The sequence below is a fragment of the Crinia signifera genome, chromosome 3 (genome assembly GCF_055691185.1).
Source record: "Crinia signifera chromosome 3, ASM5569118v1, whole genome shotgun sequence".
Taxonomy (NCBI): Eukaryota; Metazoa; Chordata; class Amphibia; order Anura; family Myobatrachidae; genus Crinia; species Crinia signifera.
In genome coordinates, this window is record NC_139219.1 from 5,413,515 (window position 1) to 5,437,854 (window position 24,340).

General features: G+C 51.2%; 1 protein-coding gene across 8 annotated transcripts in view; it reads left to right on the plus strand.

The window, feature by feature from the left end:
• Positions 1-24,340, plus strand: part of USH2A (usherin) — a 739,769-nt gene that overhangs the window by 254,775 nt on the left and 460,654 nt on the right. For all 8 annotated transcript variants that reach the window (XM_083175163.1, XM_083175160.1, XM_083175162.1 and 5 more), the window contains exon 21: positions 23,935-24,065. In XM_083175163.1, coding sequence (XP_083031289.1) covers positions 23,935-24,065 — 131 coding nt within the window. The remainder of the gene's footprint in view (positions 1-23,934; positions 24,066-24,340) is intronic.

A 24,340-nucleotide genomic window follows, 5' to 3' on the forward strand; every position in this document is an offset into this window, starting at 1 on the left:
CACTTATTAGGAAACAGCTTAGCAAGGGATTGGGCGGGGGGGGGGGGTCCTGCTAGTATGGACACCAGCTAACACCCATAGCCCAGTCCTCTGAAGAGTTGAGTGGTTGTGCTTATTAGTATGGGACCCGGCTGACGCTGCTGTAATTTCCTGTGTTGTTGCTCATTAATAATCTGATCATTAGAGTCTTACACTTGTCCGTCTGGTTATTTAGCAGCTGACACATTTCTGTAATGTACACATTTCAGCTTGAGGTGACAGATCTCTATCTATTCCTGGGCCGTATTAAAGGGCCACGGACATGGGCAGAACATGATCAAGAGACTACTGAGAGAATTGTAGGAGATATGGCCGCGGCTTAAAGTGGTCCTAGAAAGGTGGTGGAACTAATTTCCCCTGCCACCGACTCCCCTCATTATGCAGGAGGAAGGGGTGTGGTCACTCAATAGTACCCCCAGTTCAAATTTCCCTTATTCATGTTATGATACATAGTAGTGCCCCCTATTCAAGCTACGCTATAAGTTACACTACAAGTTACAGAACCCCTTATACATAGTTACCCGTACTATTACAGGTGGTGGAACTCTTTACCATCCAGTTACCCTTCACACACACACCTTAACCCCAGGGTGTGACCAGTGGTGTGTGGGTGGAGACAGTACCAAGTGGGCATGGTCAGTAGTGTGTCTGCTTGACCAAAGTCATGTGGTATGTCTAGTACTGTGTGGGCGGGATCAGTGTCATGTGGGTGTGGCTAGTGCTGCATGAGCATGCTCAATGTCATGTAGGTGTGGCCAGTACTGAGTGTGTGCGACCAGTCTATTGTGAGTGTGGACTGTGTTTTGTGGGTGAGGTCAGTGCCATGTGGGTAGCACCAGTGCTGTGTGATTATGGCCAATGTAATACAGGCATGACCAGTGCCATGTGGGTAGTGTGTGCTTTCTGTTATATGGCTGGGTCCACACAGCTCACAACTTGGTGCATCTGTGGTTATGCTTAAAAACTGCTGATTGGCTGCATATGCAGAGGCCCGCCTTAGGGGAGTGTCTGTGTCTGTTCCGTGTAAAAGGGCTAACCTGGGATTAACATGAATCCAAGGTGCATGTTTGTGCCTGACCCGGGTCTGACCCATGTTGCAATCATGTCTGGAAAACTGGTTCAGATCCAGAGTTTTGGTGGAAAAAGGGGATTATCTGGGTCTGAAATCCAAAATATACCCCGAATATTTATCTTGCAGAACAGCAGCTCTGATTTATCCGCGCACCCAGACTGATTACAGGACTTTCAGTTGCTCATAGACGCAGCATAAACATTTGTTAACCGCTTGCATAAAACGCATCGTCTGTAACCGCTCGTTATATGTCATTAGCTGCTGGCTATAGTTACAAGTAACTGTGTGATAAAATACAACGCTGTAATCTTGACTGCTCTTCAATAGTGCGTTAAATCCCGCTGAGCGACACGAGCTGCGATCATCCCAACACTGAATACTCTATTGATTATGTTATTGTCACTGGTGCTTTTTGTTGCAGCCCTGATAATCATTACCCGGGCCGTCTATTGTGCGCCTTAAACTAGCATATTTATTACAAATAAAAAGGGATAAATGATCCTGACACCGCACAAATAAATACCAAGTAAATGCGCCCATTGTCTTTGCGGAATAACTGCATAAAATCTTTAAGATGTAAAAATTTCGGGCTCCGCAATTACTCTAATTGATGGTTCTGCGCTCAGTCAGCCAAAAGTAGACGGAAACTTTGTACAGAGACCATTCGTTTTTCTCCATTTAGAGATTAATCACGAAGAGCTGGGGCTCTTTAATTCTGTAATTTGTATATTTAATGGGCTGCTGCAGAATCTATGACAGTAATTAGCATTGCCTGAATACTCATTAATACGCAACAACATGATTAATGCAGCATTAATGCAAACATGACTGAACTTATTTGGGTTATGTGGTAAAGGGATTCGAGTTAAAATATCCCGTTTGTTTTACTAGTGGTGGGAATAATGGTCTGGTCGTATAAAGCGCACCACTAAATAATAGACCGTCATTTAAGCAAAAGTTACCGAAAATTCCAAACAACCCAGAACAAAAAAGAGATAACAAAGTTCTTTGGCGCAAAGTGACGTCATCCTGGGAAGGTCCGTCATAAATCCAGGACCACTGCGGAGGCTTTGCTGGGTCACATCGCTATGAGCGGAACCTTTATCCGTGACATTCAGAAATAACCATTTGTGACGAGGATCGCATATGCGGGGATTCAAATGAAGACTTTGATATTTATTTTATGAAGCGGGTCGCAGCATACCAGATTAATTCCACAGGCAAGCGTAGTTACAGACAGCAGCATACAGATAATCCAGCACAGAACAGACTCTTGGGCAGATAATCCAACATCAGGAGCATTTACCCTCTGCCCTGGAAACACTTATATCAGGAGATCACAGGTGCTGCTGATTACACACCTGGCTTCTGCTACAGCTCCGATACCTGGTCTGGATCCTCCACATTACTGTCATGTGGGGAGATGCCGTGTCTGCCACACATTGCACAAGTGATACAGTATGTTTGTGTTGTCATTGTCATGCCTGCGGGATCTGCTATTGTACAGTACCTTATAGTTTGCCATCTCCTATACAGTGCGCGGTCTGCGGATACAATGTGACAGTAGCAATCACAGGCGTCTTGCACCTTCAGGTGATAAATGACCCCCATAGAGCTATAATTGGAATATGCAAGGAAATATTATACTATAAAATAGGGGTTAACAACCTGTGGCTTTTCCATTTTTCTCATAAAATTCTGCTCGCTCAGGCATCATTCATGTCTTAATTAAGTCACGAGTAAGGTGACTCCTGGATTGTCATTTTATGTGTCACGTTGTACTTGTCAGTGTTTTATTGCAGCAGAAGAATTGTGTGCGCAAGTGCTTGGAAAATGGCCCTAAATGTAGCCCCCTATAGGGTAATGCGGACCCTCATGTTCTACGCCCCTCCTCGGTGTGATGTCACAAGAAACCTCCCGGCGCTGAGTCTATTCAGAATAAATATAATAGAAATAAATAATATAATAGAAATAAAAAGCATCTGCCGTCAAATCAGGGACACTTGCAGGATGTAACTAAGGAGCCGATTTATCACCATCGGAGAACATCGGACCAACTCGCAATGCAATAATTAACTACAGTACATTGTAACAAATAATCAGCATTATAATTGAGCAAAATCTATGCTGTGTGCAGCCAAATATACAATCCCTTATAGCCCTTATAGCCCCACACTACATAGATCGGATCGGCTGCAATACTGATCTTTTTCAGTACAGAATGAGCTTGAAACCTTCTTTCTTTACGAGGTCAGATTGCTCATGAATAGAGTGACTGTCTGCAGTGCGACATGTGATGGGTTCACATCCTGTGTATGTTAAGAGCTGCTAAGTTCATGAATGTTGAGCAGGTATAAGTAATGGAATGGGGGTGGAGGGAGGAAACAGGCTCAGTTAGGAGATGCTGGGCTTCAATGTGAAGGGAAGTTATAAGTTAAAGTAATTAAGTGCTGCCAATTGCACCCTCTACCAGTGGCGTAACTAACATTTTTGCGCCCCCCCCATAGCCCCCCCACCCGCCCGCTTAAAGTTAAGCACCCCCCTTACCCCTCCGCATGCCACCGCCGCCGCATTCCTGGTCCGGCACCGCAGATATCCTCCTGGCTTCGTCTCCTGCAGTTCTAATGAAAAATGACATGACAAAATGGCTGCCCCTCTAATAGCAGACAGTTTTTAAAGATGCTACAGGAGGCCGTCGCCTCCTCTAACATTCCTGAAAAAACTGTCTTCTGTATTAGGGCAACCATTTTGTCGTGTAATTTTTCATTAGGTTAAGGATTAATCTGAATTTGGAAATATTTTTTTTTTTATTTACATACTTACCTGGTCCCCTGGCGTCCATGGCGACCATCGGATCTGTCTTCAGCGGCATCCCAGGTTCCAAGGATGGCACCGGTGACATTATGACCGGCGCACACGCGCAATGCATCCTTGGGACTGGGGATGCCGCTGAAGACTGATTCTATGGTCACCATGGACACTGGGACGCCGAGGGACCTCCAGGGGTAATGGATAACGGATCTACGGAAAAGGGATTCTCTATGTGTATTAGTAAATGCACTGTAATATAATGCACATTGGGAGTAATGCAAAGTGGCTATTGGGCCTAATTCAGACCTTACAGCTGATGTGTGAAGTAGCCGATCACTGCGTGTAGATAGACGTCGCCCAGACAGAAAGAAAACCCGACACGTGCAGATCTGCGAATGGATCTCTGATCACTATTACAGGGATGGGGAACCTTCCGCCCTCCAGATGTTGTTGAACTACACATCCCAGCATGCCCTGCTACAGGTTTGCTATTTGATATGCTAAAACTGGTGCAGGGCATGCTGGGATGTGTAGTTCAACAACAGCTGGTGGGCCGAAGGTTCCCCATCCCAGCACTATTCCTTGCAGATCCATACGCAAATCACAAACCATCAAAAGGATTTTACAGTCCGTACAGTGACCCCTCCACTAATCTGCGACTGGCACCGGCTGATCGGATCTGGCGCTGATGTCACAGACCCATACTTATAATTCCTGTGCACGCCTGTGCTTTTCCAACCTCTCCTAGAAAACGATCAGTCAGTGGCATAACTATAAATTTTGGGTACTTGTGAGTTATCCGGGCGCCCGATTTTTGGTCGTATACGCATCGCGTCGCATTGCATGGCATCGTATCTTAGCCAAATGGCATGCGATGCGACGCGACGAGATGACCACCCAAACCCGATTTCGCATCGCGTCGCATCGTATGTTAACCAAATGGCATGCGATGCGACGCGACGAGATGACCACCCGAACACGATTTTACATCGGGTACCATGTAAAGTGATCACGTCGCATCGCATGTTAACCACATGGCATGCGATGCGATGCGATAGCACCCGATTTTAGCAGTGCAAAACCCCCAAGAAAGTGTCACAAAAAGTGACACAATGTCAGTCCCATCCCCATTGTTAACGCCACTCCACTATCAACGTGAACCCGAAGCGTGGCGAGCGCAGCGAGCCCGCGAGGGGCGGCGGTACGCGTCCTCCGACCTTTTTCATGCCCTACTATCCACTAGGGCGTGGAGTGAGAATATAATAGTGTGGCGAGCGCAGCGAGCCACCGAGCCCGAAGCGTGGCGAGCGCAGCGAGCCCCGCGAGGGGACACGGATACCTTCACAGGTAAGCGCGTCCCTTCGCGGGCTTCCCAGGTGTCCATGGCGACGTGGAAACCTGGTAAGCCCGCGAAGGGACGCGCTTACCTGTGAAGGTATCCGTGTCCCCTCGCGGGGCTCGCTGCGCTCGCCACGCTTCGGGCTCGGTGGCTCGCTGCGCTCGCCACACTATTATATTCTCACTCCACGCCCTAGTGGATAGTAGGGCATGAAAAGGTCGGAGGACGCGTACCGCCGCCCCTCGCGGGCTCGCTGCGCTCGCCACGCTTCGGGTTCACGTTGATAGTGGAGTGGCTGTGAGCATCCAATATCATTCATCAATATCATGCATATCTGACACATTAAGGACAACTGAATTAAAGGGAATAACTGTGTAATTAACATATTAACGAAATAAATTAGAATAACAAACAATCACAAAGCACACAATAATCAATCAACATCATTATTTATCAAGTAACGTGAGCGCATGCAGAATGCGCTCAAATGCGCTGTCTCCCGCCAGGCACTTTCGCCACACGAACTCCTGCATGTAGGAAATCAAGATGATGGCGGGCTGTGCCCCGCTGGCGTTTGTTGCGCCATTTTGCACAACCCCACAGTCTCTCAATGTTCTGGGTGTGTGCACCAGTCTCTGGGTCTACAAATTAAACCGATGATTGACCCGCAAGTGGCTGTAACCAGCCCGCTCCAGTTCAGTAGTTTGGTAGGCGCGCCAGCAATCACTGACGATGGTGCTGCCAGGTGCCACGTGCTCCACAATTGCACCGAGGAGAGTGGGTGCATCTCGCTTGGCAACTGCGACCATGAAACAGTCCCCTGTCCTCCGGCACACTCCTCCGAACACCCACTGCTGTGGGAGTACTCTGCCAACATTGGCTTTGCGCTTCACAAACAGTGTTTCGTCAACCTCCACCATTTGCCCTGGGGCCTCCAATCTGCCGTTGAGGCTGTGCCATCAAGTCACATTGGCATGCCTCCCGCATCAAGGCGTTATAAAAAATGGTGCTTTTGTTGCATAGCTTTAAATTCTTAGCACAGAACTCTATTGACGTCAGTTCATCGCACCAGCAATAGATGAAGCGCAGGATAGTCATGAATGGGAGCCTGCACCCAGGATAGAATAGGGAGGCCCGCAGACTCTCTTTACGAGGTCAGATTGCTCATGAATAGAGTGACTGTCTGCAGTGCGACATGTGATGGGTTCACATCCTGTGTATGTTAAGAGCTGCTAAGTTCATGAATGTTGAGCAGGTATAAGTAATGGAATGGGGGTGGAGGGAGGAAACAGGCTCAGTTAGGAGATGCTGGGCTTCAATGTGAAGGGAAGTTATAAGTTAAAGTAATTAAGTGCTGCCAATTGCACCCTCTACCAGTGGCGTAACTAACATTTTTGCGCCCCCCCCATAGCCCCCCCACCCGCCCGCTTAAAGTTAAGCACCCCCCTTACCCCTCCGCATGCCACCGCCGCCGCATTCCTGGTCCGGCACCGCAGATATCCTCCTGGCTTCGTCTCCTGCAGTTCTAATGAAAAATGACATGACAAAATGGCTGCCCCTCTAATAGCAGACAGTTTTTAAAGATGCTACAGGAGGCCGTCGCCTCCTCTAACATACCTGAAAAAACTGTCTTCTGTATTAGGGCAACCATTTTGTCGTGTAATTTTTCATTAGGTTAAGGATTAATCTGAATTTGGAAATATTTTTTTTTTTATTTACATACTTACCTGGTCCCCTGGCGTCCATGGCGACCATCGGATCTGTCTTCAGCGGCATCCCAGGTTCCAAGGATGGCACCGGTGACATTATGACCGGCGCACACGCGCAATGCATCCTTGGGACTGGGGATGCCGCTGAAGACTGATTCTATGGTCACCATGGACACTGGGACGCCGAGGGACCTCCAGGGGTAATGGATAACGGATCTACGGAAAAGGGATTCTCTATGTGTATTAGTAAATGCACTGTAATATAATGCACATTGGGAGTAATGCAAAGTGGCTATTGGGCCTAATTCAGACCTTACAGCTGATGTGTGAAGTAGCCGATCACTGCGTGTAGATAGACGTCGCCCAGACAGAAAGAAAACCCGACACGTGCAGATCTGCGAATGGATCTCTGATCACTATTACAGGGATGGGGAACCTTCCGCCCTCCAGATGTTGTTGAACTACACATCCCAGCATGCCCTGCTACAGGTTTGCTATTTGATATGCTAAAACTGGTGCAGGGCATGCTGGGATGTGTAGTTCAACAACAGCTGGTGGGCCGAAGGTTCCCCATCCCAGCACTATTCCTTGCAGATCCATACGCAAATCACAAACCATCAAAAGGATTTTACAGTCCGTACAGTGACCCCTCCACTAATCTGCGACTGGCACCGGCTGATCGGATCTGGCGCTGATGTCACAGACCCATACTTATAATTCCTGTGCACGCCTGTGCTTTTCCAACCTCTCCTAGAAAACGATCAGTCAGTGGCATAACTATAAATTTTGGGTACTTGTGAGTTATCCGGGCGCCCGATTTTTGGTCGTATACGCATCGCGTCGCATTGCATGGCATCGTATCTTAGCCAAATGGCATGCGATGCGACGCGACGAGATGACCACCCGAACCCGATTTCGCATCGCGTCGCATCGTATGTTAACCAAATGGCATGCGATGCGACGCGACGAGATGACCACCCGAACACGATTTTACATCGGGTACCATGTAAAGTGATCACGTCGCATCGCATGTTAACCACATGGCATGCGATGCGATGCGATAGCACCCGATTTTAGCAGTGCAAAACCCCCAAGAAAGTGTCACAAAAAGTGACACAATGTCAGTCCCATCCCCATTGTTAACGCCACTCCACTATCAACGTGAACCCGAAGCGTGGCGAGCGCAGCGAGCCCGCGAGGGGCGGCGGTACGCGTCCTCCGACCTTTTCATGCCCTACTATCCACTAGGGCGTGGAGTGAGAATATAATAGTGTGGCGAGCGCAGCGAGCCACCGAGCCCGAAGCGTGGCGAGCGCAGCGAGCCCCGCGAGGGGACACGGATACCTTCACAGGTAAGCGCGTCCCTTCGCGGGCTTCCCAGGTGTCCATGGCGACGTGGAAACCTGGTAAGCCCGCGAAGGGACGCGCTTACCTGTGAAGGTATCCGTGTCCCCTCGCGGGGCTCGCTGCGCTCGCCACGCTTCGGGCTCGGTGGCTCGCTGCGCTCGCCACACTATTATATTCTCACTCCACGCCCTAGTGGATAGTAGGGCATGAAAAGGTCGGAGGACGCGTACCGCCGCCCCTCGCGGGCTCGCTGCGCTCGCCACGCTTCGGGTTCACGTTGATAGTGGAGTGGCTGTGAGCATCCAATATCATTCATCAATATCATGCATATCTGACACATTAAGGACAACTGAATTAAAGGGAATAACTGTGTAATTAACATATTAACGAAATAAATTAGAATAACAAACAATCACAAAGCACACAATAATCAATCAACATCATTATTTATCAAGTAACGTGAGCGCATGCAGAATGCGCTCAAATGCGCTGTCTCCCGCCAGGCACTTTCGCCACACGAACTCCTGCATGTAGGAATCAAGATGATGGCGGGCTGTGCCCCGCTGGCGTTTGTTGCGCCATTTTGCACAACCCCACAGTCTCTCAATGTTCTGGGTGTGTGCACCAGTCTCTGGGTCTACAAAATTAAACCGATGATTGACCCGCAAGTGGCTGTAACCAGCCCGCTCCAGTTCAGTAGTTTGGTAGGCGCGCCAGCAATCACTGACGATGGTGCTGCCAGGTGCCACGTGCTCCACAATTGCACCGAGGAGAGTGGGTGCATCTCGCTTGGCAACTGCGACCATGAAACAGTCCCCTGTCCTCCGGCACACTCCTCCGAACACCCACTGCTGTGGGAGTACTCTGCCAACATTGGCTTTGCGCTTCACAAACAGTGTTTCGTCAACCTCCACCATTTGCCCTGGGCCTCCAATCTGCCGTTGAGGCTGTGCCATCAAGTCACATTGGCATGCCTCCCGCATCAAGGCGTTATAAAAAATGGTGCTTTTGTTGCATAGCTTTAAATTCTTAGCACAGAACTCTATTGACGTCAGTTCATCGCACCAGCAATAGATGAAGCGCAGGATAGTCATGAATGGGAGCCTGCACCCAGGATAGAATAGGGAGGCCCGCAGACTCTGTTTTTTGCTGCAACTTTTAATGTAGCAGCGCCATTTGCGCTCTTTCAGGGACAGGCGCATAGGGTGGCCATTTGGGCATGTGGCAGTCAATGGGAGCAGCCCTTTCTCCTGCAGGAATACGACTGTCTCTTCCTCAGTTTTTGGGAGGCTGAAGATGCCATCAACCAAAGCCATTTTGGGAATAATGGTGTAAGGGCCAAAATGGGGCAGGTGTAAGGGACCAAATGGGGCAATATTGGGGCAAATGTCCTATAATTCACCTCACAAATATACACCAACGTTGTAAAACACTATCTCTCTCTGTAAATCACTTGCTCTCTCCTCTGGAAACTACCTCACACTGATTTTCTGCCAGATGTGCCAGAGGGCGGGTTTAAAAATGGGCGGGAAGTGTTAACATCGCGTCGCGTCGCATCTCATACCATACAATAAGGCATACGATGCGACGCGATGCGACGCGATGGCAAAACGCGTCGCATCGCATCGCATCGTATGCCTTATTATAATGGCATGCGATGACCACATCGGGCGCCCGGATAACTCACAAGTACCAAATTTTGCTCCCCCCTGCCAAAAAGTTTGTGCCCCCCCCCCCCGGGCTCCTCTCCAGCGTGTTTCCCCAGCAGGTGACGTGATGATGTCACACGCATAACAGAGAAGCTGAAGCAGGAGAGAGGAAGAGAGACCAGCAGACACTGCTGATTCCCTTGGCTCCGACGCATCCCAGGCCGCCCCAACACGCCGATCCTGTACACAGTAGCCGATAGCCGGCTCTGTGTACAGTCAATTGAATCAGTGGTGGGATTTGTCATCTCTGCCATCGTCTCGCCCACGCTGCGCCCACATAGACCCCACTGTGGCTTGCTCCCCCAAGCGGCAGCTGGGGCTGCCTTACAGTAGTTACGCCACTGCGATTAGTTACTGTACAACCACCAAACGCCAGGTTCCTGTCAGTCATGCTCCGGCCACATTGCGTTTCACTCTTGCGCATGTTTATTTATTTACTAGCTGACTCGCCCGGCGTTGCCCGGGATAACCTTGGGGTTTTTTTATTTCCAAAATTGGTGTAAAGGGTCATCTTATGCTGTGACAGAGGCCCAAGATTGTCATTTGTTAAAACCTCCACCATAATGTTAAAATGTGTTTGCATTGATATTCAATGACAAGAATGACATCAGGTGTGGTGGGGTTGTATTAAACACACCGCTCCTGAGTTGATAGCTTGTGTGTGTTGATGAATTCCACATCCACTCCTGACCTTCAGCCCGGGCCCCCAGCGGCACCCCCCCAATTACTATTACATACCAGGCGGTGCACAACATCTCACAGGCTCAAGCAGCGGCAGCGCAGCATCTTCTCCCTCCTTCATATTGGGAGTCGGGACTCGGAACACTCACTGCACAGTGCAGCCTGCAGAGTGCCGAGCCCCTCTGTATCCTAGGCTCGGCGCTCTGCAGGCTGCACTGTGTATTGTGCGTGCCTGGCTGCCGGGTGAGTGATGCATTTTGTGGGGGTGGTGGTGCCGTGCCACTGTGGGCAGCTGCCCGGGCCCCTCCAGAGGCCCGGGGCCCGGGACAGCTGTACCCCTGCCACCCCCCTGTCAGCGGCCCTGTTTGTGTGTGGTACTATTTTTCTGTGTGTGTAGTGTATTTGGGTGTTGTGTTATGTATGTGTGTGTACAGTATGTCATACTTGCCGACTTTCTGGCTGACCTCTCCGGGAGAGGGATGCATTGCGAGGCAGGGGGGCAGGGCCATCACCGGGAGCAAAAAGGGGCAGTGTGAGGGCGGGGCTGACCTGTTTGGGGGCATGGCTAGAGTGAGTGTGTCATTTTAGCCAGACGCCCGCCATGCAATGCCGATATTTCAGGCACTGCACTGTGGGGTTCAGCGCTAAAATGACCCGATCGCATCATTTGACCTACGGACCCCCTGCCAAGCGGCGGTTCACGGGAAACGGAGGGCTCTGTGGAGGGTTTCCCCCCTGACGTACCCTGGGAATTACCCACGATATTACCCTTATTAGTACCCCGGACATTGCCTGTAACCTGTCCTCCCCCTTCTCCTCCCTCAATTTGATCCTTACCCCCAATCCTACTATTCTCACTACTCACTACAGGTCCCATAGTATCTAGCTACCCCCCCCCCCCCCCCCATAGCCTAGTTAAAAATCTCCTCCAACCCTCGGTTCTAACCATCCTTCCCCCCAGCACCGCAGACCCCTCCTTATTCAGGTGCAATCCATCATGGCAAAAAAGATGGCGCCTGACCGAGAAGTCTGCCCAGTGTTCCATGAACACGAATCCCTCTTTCCTACACCAATCCTTGAGCCACACATTCACCTCCCAGATCTCCCTCTGCCTCCCTGGGCTAGCGCATGGCACTGGGTACTCGCCCCCCCCCCCCCCCCCCCCATCCCCCATGTGCGCTACTGATGCTGACATTGATATTTGTCCCCTTTACTGGTCGTTTACCTTTCAGCCCTCCACTCCTGCCTCACAGGTAGAACTCTCCTACACGGCCACACATCTTATCTCTTACCATATCTCATAGATCACTGGGGGCCAGATGCACTAAGCTTCAAAAGTGATAAAATGGAGAGTGATAAACAGACAGCCAATCAGCTCCTACCTGCCATGTCACAGGCTGTGTTTGAAAAATGTTAGGCAGGAGCTGATTGGTTAATTGTATATTTAGCCCTGGATTCATCTTCTGTCATTGTAAATACTTCTCTTCATCTTATGTCCCTCCAAGACTTGGTGCATCTCCCCGTCACTGAATCCCGAAGTTTCCCGCTGTGCATTGTCCTGTCTCCCAGTCCTCACTGAGAAGATGGATCTGTGCATGACCCCATTGTCTGTCGGAGGTTTGGGAGATCAGAGACTTTTCCCAGATCTAAAGCTTAAGCTCGGAATAAAAGGGTCTTCAAGTGTTTCCAATACTGCCGGCAGCCGACACATACAGTGTAGGCATCGTGTTGCTACTATCTGTCGGTCTCTGTTTCAATGGAAACCCAACATTGATGACGGTAATTTTTCCTGCATAAAAGTTAATAGGTTTTGATCTTTTCGATAAATATCGAATACAAAGTGTGGGGTCCAATCTGTTACTTCCACAATCCTGCAATCTGGGCGCGTTGGTCTGTTGCATCAATGGTCTTTGCAAAACAAGAGATTGACAAACTCACTGCTAACACATTCCCACTGTAATGGTCATTTCTGGTCATTCTCCATTAAAAAGAACGGGGCAAGCTCATTGGCTGAAGCCGTCCTCTCTACTGAAGGCACTGTAATCCCCCCCCCCCCCCCCCCCCCCGTTCTCCCCACTTTGTAACCCCAGAAGGGATTACATTCATATAACATCAGACGCAAGCTAAATGGTTCATACCGGGTTATGGAATATTAGATACCAGTGAATTTGTAACCACGCTGCTAAATCTCACGTGTCGCTCGGCGTGGCGAGAAAACCGCTAACAATGAAAGCAACAGGCGACGAGCTGAAGACAATAGACATTGACAACATTGTAACCAGAGTTTACAGCCAACGTTCAGAGCCGTCAGAATACGGCCAGGATGTTGCCTAAATGGCAGCACAAGAGTCGCCCCAATTACAGCCACCGTCACTGGGCCTGCATACAAAATACCAAACCTCTAGTTATAGGTCACACTGACTTATCATAATAGGCAGAAGAGGTGACCTGCACGCCATCCTGTCATCGCACACTCCTGGCCGGGCCTGCCCCCGGGCACTGAGCGCCACAAGATGTTTATAATAGTTTTGTCATTTGCCAGGGGAATTCTCAGTATCCTGCGTGCTCAGGAATAGCCCAGATCCAGCTCGGAGATAAAGTGAGCGCACTTCCCATCACTGGGATACCTGACAGGGACACGTACCGCTCTTCCCGGGTCACCCCAATGGATACATGATATGGATAATAGCGTAGTGATAAGAGTATATGGTCCACCCCCCCCCCAGGGCGCAAGGGTCTGCTGTGTACACTGAGCGTCACCCCCCCCCTGGGCGCAAAGGTCCGCTGTGTACACTGAGCGTCACCCCCCCAGGGCGCAAGGGTCCGCTGTGTACACTGAGCATCACCCCCCCAGGGCGCAAGGGTCCGCTGTGTACACTGAGCGCCACCCCCCCAGGGCGCAAGGGTCCGCTGTGTACACTGAGCGTCACCTCCCCAGGGCGCAAGGGTCCGCTGTGTACACTGAACGCCACCCCCCTCAGGGCGCAAGGGTCCGCTGTGTACACTGAGCGTCACCCCCCCCAGGGCGCAAGGGTCCGCTGTGTACACTGAGCGTCACCCCCCCAGGGCGCAAGGGTCCGCTGTGTACACTGAACGCCACCCCCCTCAGGGCGCAAGGGTCCGCTGTGTACACTGAGCGTCACCCCCCCAGGGCGCAAGGGTCCGCTGTGTACACTGAGCGTCACCCCCCCAGGGCGCAAGGGTCCGCTGTGTACACTGAGCATCACCCCCCCAGGGCGCAAGGGTCCGCTGTGTACACTGAGCATCACCCCCCCAGGGCGCAAGGGTCCGCTGTGTACACTGAGCGTCACCCCCCCCAGGGCGCAAGGGTCCGCTGTGTACACTGAGCGTCACCCCCCCAGGGCGCAAGGGTCCGCTGTGTACACTGAACGCCACCCCCCTCAGGGCGCAAGGGTCCGCTGTGTACACTGAGCGTCACCCCCCCAGGGCGCAAGGGTCCGCTGTGTACACTGAGCGCCACCCCCCCCCCAGGGTGCAAGGGTCCGCTGTGTACACTGAGCGTCACCCCCCCAGGGCGCAAGGGTCCGCTGTGTACACTGAGCGTCACCCCCCCAGGGCGCAAGGGTCCGCTGTGTACACTGAGCGTCACCCCCCCAGGGCGCAAGGGTCCGCTGTGTACACTGAGCGTCACCCCCCCCCCCCAGGGTGCAAGGGTCCGCTGTGTACACTGAGCGCCACCCCCCCAGGGCGCAAGGGTCCGCTGTGTACACTGAGCGTCACCCCCCCAGGGCGCAAGGGTCCGCTGTGTACACTGAGCGTCACCCCCCCAGGGCGCAAGGGTCCACTGTGTACACTGAGCGTCACCCCCCAGGGCGCAAGGGTCCGCTGTGTACACTGAGCGCCACCCCCTCAGGGTGCAAGGGTCCGCTGTGTACAATGAGCGCCACCCCCCAGGGCACAAGGGTCCGCTGTGTACACTGAGCGTCACCCCCCCAGGGCACAAGGGTCATCTGTGTACACTGAGCGCCACCCCCCCCCCCCCCAGGGCGCAAGGGTCCGCTGTGTACACTGAGCGTCACTCAGCCTGAAGCCGAGCAGGAACTGCATTAGCTACAAATCGCTGTGGAGAATAAATATCATGCTGGGAGTTTCGTGCTGTAATTACAGACGTGTCAGCAGCAGACGTTTACGTTTTAACTTCTCTTTGGAGACCATGAGATTCATTGTACCCAGGCCGTTACTATGGGGGTGACAACTGTGCCAGGCACAAAGCACATACTGTATGCCCTGGGAGCGGAGAACCAACACCTCCCTGTCGCTGCGATGGCCGGGGAGAAGGAGGCCACTGCTGGCACTCCCAGAAAATTCATGGTTACCCCTAAAACGGCTGTCAATCACCCTGCAAACAGCTAGCAAAGGCTAGCATTCCCTGGCTGTCTTCATACGGACGGCATGTTCATGCAGGTCTGAATCAGGCCCTTAGTGCTGTGGCTATGTACATTGATTACAATGTCTAGTGCTGCAGCTGCCCGCCCACATGCTCCACCCCCAACTGGCTCTCCTTTCCCACAGCTAGAGTGACCAACCGTCCCGGTTTGCCCGGGACTGTCCTGATTTTGACCTCCTAAATCCCGCGTCCCGGCCAAACCCAGCCCGGGACGCGGAAAGTCCCGTTTTAACTAAATAAAAATTGTTGGTTGTGACGGGCAGCTCTCCTGCACAGCATTAGACTGGGAGTGTGGGAGGGGAAGCTGTTACGCGGTGTGCACCGCCACATCCCCATCATTGGTTAGTTCGGCCACCGTGTGACCGCGTCCCCTCCCACACTCCCAGTAATGCTGTGCAACAAGCCAGGGTGGGTGCGGTCAGGCAGCATTACTGGGAGTGCGGCGTTAATGAGCTGCTGCTGCCTGCTGGTAACCCCCTGGCCTGAGGTGACATACTGAAGGCGCGGCGGCGGTGACCCGATGGCTGCTGGAGTCTGCGACGGTGTGCGGCTGAGTGTGCCCCCTGCCCGTGTGCGCTGCTTTGTATATGCGGCCGGGTGAGTCTGACTCTGAGAGTCTACCCCTATTATACTGACTAAGGGGGCTATGCTGAAAGTTTTTGCACTGGTCTGGACTCTGGACTGTCTGGATCGGATCAGGATGCATTAGTCAGTATATAATGGATTCCCAATTCCAGGCCTAGCCAGTAGCCCTATACTAAGGGCCTTAGTATAGGGCAAGTCCTGGGATTAGGAATGGATATCCCATTATATACTATATAGCCTACGCTAAAAGTACTTCATATCCCCCCAAAAATTTGGAGGGCTGCTGCCCCCTAACCCCCGACTTTCCTGGGGGGGGGGGGTGTTTGTCGAGCCCGCGACCCCCTGTCCCGGGTTGGCCCTTTGGAAAGTTGGTCACCCCACCCACAGCACCAGTGCTGCAGCTGCCCACCCACATGCTCCACCCCCACCTGGCTCTCCTCTCCCACAGTGCCAATGCTGCAGCTGCCCGCCCACATGCTCCGCCCCCACCTGGCTCTCCTCTCCCACAGCACCAGTGCTGCAGCTGCCCGCCCACATGCTCCACCCCCACCTGGCTCTCCTCTCCCACAGTGCCAATGCTGTAGGCTGGATTAATACATCACTATACCCGTGAGCTGGTGCATCGGCCTACCGGGAATCTTCCCTGTATGGTCTTGTTATGATGGTATCGGTGGCCCCGCCCCCTAACTCTATAGTCCTGGCCAAGTGTCCACGGATAAGTGCTAGAGCTAGGCTTCGCCTGTACCCGTCCCGGCTGTAAGGGTGAATTAGGTCCGCCCAGACTCCGTTACAGGCGGGAGTTATGTGATGACAACTTATCCCCGGAGACTGACCAGGAACAAGAGGACAGACTAACTCAGACAGGAAAGTAGCGGGGCACCAATCCCCCAACTGACTAGGGAGCCTGATGTGCCCCTGGGAGGTGACGGTCCCTTTGGGCAAAGCTGGTGTAACAATACACAGGGATCTATTAAGCAATACCAAATGTAACAATACACAGAGGATGTTATGAGCAATACCAGTGTAACAATACACAGAGGGGTAGATTTATTATAGCGGCGCCTATCACGCCGCTATAACAGTTCCTGCTTCGCCTCATTAGCGAGGCGAAGCAGGAGGGGACACCGACAAGATCTATTAAGATCTTGCCGCCGGAGTCGGGGAGCACTAACTCCCCCCTCCGGCGATGTCCCTCCTGGAGAGCGATGTCTCCTCCCCCCCCCCCGCCGGCTCACTGCGCATGCGCGGGATCTCGCTAGTCTCGCGAGATCCCAGCGCAGCTCAGCGCCAGCAGCAGGGACAGCGCTGTCCCTGCTGTTAGGTATAGGGCATCGCCGCCTGCAGCTGACCGTTCATAAATCTGGCAGGAGGCAGGGGCGCAGTGCAAAATATCGCCCCTGCGCTATGCCTCCTGCCCCACACCGCCGGCGTTAGAGTAAACGCTCGGCGGGTGTGATAGATCAGGGGAAGCGCTATCCCCTGCTATAACGCACGGGGATAGTGCAGATTCCCCTGATCGCCTAGTAATAAATCTACCCCAGAGGATGTTATAAGCAATACCAATGTAATAATACACAGAGGATGTTATGAGCAATACCGGTGTAACAATACACATAAGATGTTATAAGCACGAAACAATGATCTGCCAGTAATATAATGATGGGTAAATCCCCAACTTATCTGCACGGTGGAAACAGCAGGGAAGCAGGAACAACAAGGTACTGGCACGCAGGATAACCAGGATAGGAACACTGGAATACAGGGATGACACTTCTGGATAGGCAGGGAACCAGGCTGGATCAGAGACAACAGCAAGACTCCAGGAACCGGGAACACTCTGGACACAGAACTATAACCGGCGTCTGACCGGCCTGCCCAGGAAGTTTATATAAGACCCGTGACCAATAATCTGCTGCCGCTGCTGTAATCAAGGCAGCGCAGCTGAGCGCTGCACTTGTTCCTCCGCACGGCGGCCTGGCGTTACCCGTCACCTAGGCAACCGCTGCGGCAGAGGAGGAGGTGGCCGTGCAGAAGATCCTGGGCACTTAGTGAGGCCCGCCGGAGGTCTGAGCGTGCTGACGCGGCGGCGTCTCTTGATTGCCTGGCAACATCCGGGACACGCTGTTAGGAGGCTGTTGCATGAGCGCTGGAACTGCCTCTAACAGGTCTATGGTCAATCCGCTCCTGCTCACAGCCAATCACATGCTTCCATATTTAACTGGAATAATACACTTTATTTATTATTTATTCAAGGTGCCCGGTGCAATGCATGCGATACGATCCAATGCGATCTAATTCAAAATGCCCAGAAATATTGTACCTTTTATGGGCACCTTTAGTCGCATAATTGTCCTGTCTGCAGACTGAGCAAATAAACCAGAATAACTGATGGAGGACAGAAGACAGAGGTGGTGACTCGGGACCTAGGACCTCGGGTTGGAGGTTCAGCACAAACTTCTGCAAGTGGTGGATGAGGAAATAGAAGGAGAGGTACAGGGTGGGAGAGTCGTTGGGAGTAGACGCTGGTGGGTTAGGAGGACGGATGGTAGGCTATATTATATATATTTTAGGACACATTTGAAGCTCTGTAAACCAGTGGATGGTCCAAGTGAGAGCAGGAGTGGGTTCCAGAGGAGTGGAACATTCTAGGAGGTTGGAGAGGCAATGGAGGGGACGTGAGGCAATGGAGAGGGTCAAGGAGTAGGAAGGGAGGAGAGGATAGAGTACAGAGGTGGAAGCAGAAGGGAGCAGAGAGGTTACAGGAATTGGGTGATGGAGGAGGTGAGAGCTTGGAACGTGCACTATTTGGGTAGGGATAAGGCAGATTTGTTGGTGGACAGAGGGGAGCAGGGGAGGACAAGGGTGTCCATTCTACCGTTTGAGATAGCAGCCTTGGGGGGAGGGTGAAGGTAATAGGTATATACTAAAGGGAAGCATATGGTCAAAGAGGGAGATTGGAGAGAACAGAAACTAAGGGGTAAATTTACTAAGATGGGAGATCTCTATTATCTTCTAGAAGGTGTTAAATAAACAAGAAGTAGAATTGATTGGTTGCCATGGGCAACATCCCATCTTCTATAGAACTCCTATGTAAGTAAATATCCCCACAAAGGAGTGGCACTGGGAAGTGGGAAGGAGCGGAGGTCCAGTGGGAGAGGCTGGTAGATGGAGGGACCAATAAGAGTGAGGAGGCGGGGCTAAATAGGATTGTTATTGGGAACCCGCTCAGGCTGTGGAGAGGAGGAGCGAGAAACGGCTGTGTATGTTTTACCCCATCAGCCTGGTCTGGAGAGGGCTCTCAGGAATCCCTCCCCTGCACCTGCCTATGGCGGAGGATACGGAACCATTACAGCACAGGTAGTCCGGACTCTGCTGCCGTATTGCCCGCACCAACAGCGATGAACCAGAATATACAAAGTAGAGTTTGTGTCTATTTTATCACAATGGGGATGTTCTTAGGGACTGTTCATAGATGTATTGACTGTGATAATGAATGATTTGTCTCTGTGGATTTAGATCTTGGAATGAGACCACTGTATTCACAGCATCGCTCGGATTTCTGCAGAAACTCTGCCTTCCAGCTGAAAATCAATAAGTTCTACTCTTTAGTAAATTACTTCATTTGAGAGAACGAGGCATTGTCGGCTCGCAGTGTTCCTGCACATAGACAACACGGAACATCCAGGCAATTTAAAGAAAAACAAACATGCAATTAATACGGTTATTGTCTTATATACCATGCATCGCTGCAGCTTGTATTACGCACAATACACCAAAAAGGGAAAATATATATATATCTACAGTCGGACATATCAATCATAGGAGATAATGCAGGGAACTACCCATTAAGGATGGTAAAAATTACCCCAATTCTAAATCGTATAACCACCCACCATGCACAGCGCATTACCACCCACCATGCACAGGACATTACTACCCACCATGGACAGTGCATTACTACCCACCATGCACAGCGTAATACCACCCACCATGGACTGCGCATTACCACCCACCATGGGCAGCGTATTACCACCCACCATGCACAGCGCATTACCACCCACCATGCACAGCGCATTACCACCCACCATGCACAGCGCATTACCACCCACCATGCACAGCGCATTACCACCCACCATGCACAGCGCATTACCACCCACCATGCACAGCGCATTACCACCCACCATGCACTGCGCATTACCACCCACCATGCACAGGACATTACTACCCACCATGGACAGTGCATTACTACCCACCATGCACAGCGTAATACCACCCACCATGGACTGCGCATTACCACCCACCATGGGCAGCGTATTACCACCCACCATGCACAGCGCATTACCACCCACCATGCACAGCGCATTACCACCCACCATGCACAGCGTATTACCACCCACCATGGGCAGCGCATTACCACCCACCATGCCCAGCGCATTACCACCCACCATGCACTGCGCATTACCACCCACCATGCACAGCGTATTACCACCCACCATGCACAGCGCATTACCACCCACCATGCACAGCGCATTACCACCCACCATGCACAGCGCATTACCACCCACCATGCACAGCGCATTACCACCCACCATGCACTGCGCATTACCACCCACCATGCACAGGACATTACTACCCACCATGGACAGTGCATTACTACCCACCATGCACAGCGTAATACCACCCACCATGGACTGCGCATTACCACCCACCATGGGCAGCGTATTACCACCCACCATGCACAGCGCATTACCACCCACCATGCACAGCGCATTACCACCCACCATGCACAGCGTATTACCACCCACCATGGGCAGCGCATTACCACCCACCATGCACAGCGCATTACCACCCACCATGCACTGCGCATTACCACCCACCATGCACAGCGTATTACCACCCACCATGCACAGCGCATTACCACCCACCATGCACAGCGCATTACCACCCACCATGCACAGCGCATTACCACCCACCATGCACAGCGCATTACCACCCACCATGCACTGCGCATTACCACCCACCATGCACAGGACATTACTACCCACAATGGACAGTGCATTACTACCCACCATGCACAGCGTAATACCACCCACCATGGACTGCGCATTACCACCCACCATGGGCAGCGTATTACCACCCACCATGCACAGCGCATTACCACCCACCATGCACAGCGCATTACCACCCACCATGCACAGCGTATTACCACCCACCATGGGCAGCGCATTACCACCCACCATGCACAGCGCATTACCACCCACCATGCACTGCGCATTACCACCCACCATGCACAGCGTATTACCACCCACCATGCACAGCGCATTACTACCCACCATGCACAGCGCATTACTACCCACCATGCACAGCGCATTACCACCCACCATGCACAGCGCATTACCACCCACCATGCACAGCGCATTACCACCCACCAGGTGGTGATACGCTGTGCATTGTGGGTGGTACCTGGGGTCTCTTGCTAGAACTGTCCATGGTAACAGACAAGCAACACTGGCTCAAATCACATATTGGGGGACTAACTCTATGTACAGTGTACCACCACAACGATGGAATATTCCAGCAGCACATTGTCATTGGGCTAAAGTTGTCCTGAATTGGTTCTAGGAACATTCCGGAGACTTCTGATGAATGGTGTGGCCACCATGTACGCCCTACATGACCCAAATCGAGCATTTATAGGACATAAGGTTTCGTGCCCCAGATTCTGCACCTGCCATTATGAGGGATCTGTGGGAAGCTATCCAGAGGTCAGCATCATGCTGTCCAGAGGTCACCTTTCCACTAGGGGAACCAATGTCACTTCCCTGGGCTACAGGGGACTCCTGCGCCATACTGGGCACCTCTCCCATGCCATGACCTTTGCCACTTCAATGTACAGTATATTAAGTCGCTGTAGGCGTAGCTCACAGCTTACCGAGTCCCAGAGTGCCGCCCACTGAATTGCCTCACCCGCCACCCGGTGCCGTATCTCTCGCCTCGCCAACCATCAAATGATGCGCACAAAAGACAGTGCGCACTACTCGCATATAAAGCTATTACCCATACTGCACCAGCTTATATCTCTGTACTTATCACACAATATCTCCCATCTTATGACCACTCCGCTCTGCACAAGATTTGCGTCTCTCTTCTGCACGGATCACCAGCTCCCATTCACTATTACAGGACTTTCATCGGGCTGCTCCCATCCTATGGAATGCCCTTCCATGCACAATAAGACTCTCCACCAGTCTCCAAACTCTCAAGTGTTCCCTGAAAACTCACCTCTTCAGGCAAGCCTATCATATTTATATACCGCGCACATAACCCTCTGAGGCACTTATGTATTATATAGCTTCCCTTCTGGACCTATAAGCTATGCTATTACTGGTGCCTGTCCTTGTGTATCCTTCCTATGTCCCTATAGATTGTAAGCTTTCAGCAGGGCCCTCTTACCTCCAAGTCTGTCTGTTTTATCACTGTCTACCATTGTCAAGCGCAACGGAATCTGCTGCGCTATATAAGACACTGTAACGGAATCTGCTGCGCTATATAAGACACTGTAACGGAATCTGCTGCGTTATATAAGACACTGTAACGGAATCTGCTGCGCTATATAAGACACTATAACAGTATCTGCTGCGCTATATAAGACACTGTAACGGAATCTGCTGCGCTATATAAGACGCTGTAACGGAATCTGCTGCGCTATATAAGACCCTGTAATGGAATCTGCTGCGCTATATAAGACACTGTAACGGAATCTGCTGCGCTATATAAGACACTGTAACGGAATCTGCTGCGCTATATAAGACGCTGTAACGGAATCTGCTGCGCTATACTGTATAAGACACTGTAACGGAATCTGCTGCGCTATATAAGACGCTGTAACGGAATCTGCTGCGCTATATAAGACACTGTAACGGAATCTGCTGCGCTATATAAGACGCTGTAACGGAATCTGCTGCGCTATATAAGACACTATAACAGTATCTGCTGCGCTATATAAGACACTGTAACGGAATCTGCTGCGCTATATAAGACGCTGTAACGGAATCTGCTGCGCTATATAAGACCCTGTAATGGAATCTGCTGCGCTATATAAGACGCTGTAACGGAATCTGCTGCGCTATATAAGACGCTGTAACGGAATCTGCTGCACTATATAAGACACTGTAACGGAATCTGCTGCGCTATATAAGACGCTGTAACGGAATCTGCTGCGCTATATAAAACACTGTAACGGAATCTGCTGCACTATATAAGACACTGTAACAGAATCTCCCACGCTATATAAGACACTGCAATGGAATCTGCTGCGCTATATAAGACACTGTAATGAAATCTGCTGCTCTATATAAGACACTGTAACGGAATCTGCTGCGCTATATAAGATGCTGTAACGGAAGCTACTGCGCTATATAAGACACTGTACTGGAGTCTGTGTGCGCTATATAAGACACTATAACGGAATCTGCTGCGCTATATAAGACACTGTAATGGAATCTGCTGCGCTATATAAGACACTGTGAAGGAATCTTCTGCGCTATATAAGACAGTGTAATGGAATCTGCTGCGCTATATAAGACACTGTAACGGAATCTGCTGCGCTATATAAGACGCTGTAATGGAATCTGCTGTGCTACAGATGGAGCCGGGCTCCCTCCTGCTGGCGAATCGCCAGACTGTCTCCGCTGGCGATGCGCCAGCAGCCCGGCGCTCCATCTGACTCTCGCGCATGCGTGTCTCAGTTTCCGGGCGACGCTTCCGTCTCTGCTTCAGGTGGACGGACAGGGTTGGGGGGGGGGGTGACTGCCGACAAGCCGGCGGGGCCCCGGGGGAAGCGCCGTCGGAACGGGGACGCGCGCGCATCCCCTTTCGTAGAGCAGATGGCAGCGGGCGGGGGATGGCGGCGGGCGATTCTTGCCATCCCCTGCAAAGACAAGGCCAGCTCCATCTGTATATAAGACACTGTAATGGAATCTGCTGCTCTATATAAGACACTGTAAATAAATAAATAATATCTCTGAAGTTAATAACTAATTTTTTCTCTCTGACATTTCCAATTAGATAAAATAGAACTTGTTTTTTTCAGCATGTATACAGAAAGTATGAATACTGTACATATACTGTAGAGAAGTTATTGTCCCAGTATCTGATAATTAGTCAGTGATCTGAGTATTTGCGATCAGGATGATTGGTCATTATAACAGCGCTTCCCTCTTTATATATCACAGGTATTAAGGTGGACTTCCGGACGAAGGGAGCGGAGGGGCTCATTCTGTGCGCTGTGTCAGCTGGAATGACAGGAGAATACTTTGCGCTTCATATAAGGAAGGGACGCCCTTATTTCCTATTTGATCCGCAGGTAGAGTAATGAGCAGTCGGCTGAAAGAGATCTCTATCTCCCATCCCAAAGGCGTCCTGGGCATTTAATGGCCTACGATGATGAGGCCTTCGCTGTTTCCATTTTTCCTATTGATCCAGGTTAATGGGTTCTTTAAAACCTTTGAAGATTGAAGTTCTTTGGGAAAGAACTATTGAAACACCTGAGGCTTTTTCCAATTTAATTAGTTATCTATTTACTACTACATCACATTCCACGGATAACAACGACATGTGTAGGAATCTGTTGACCTTGCT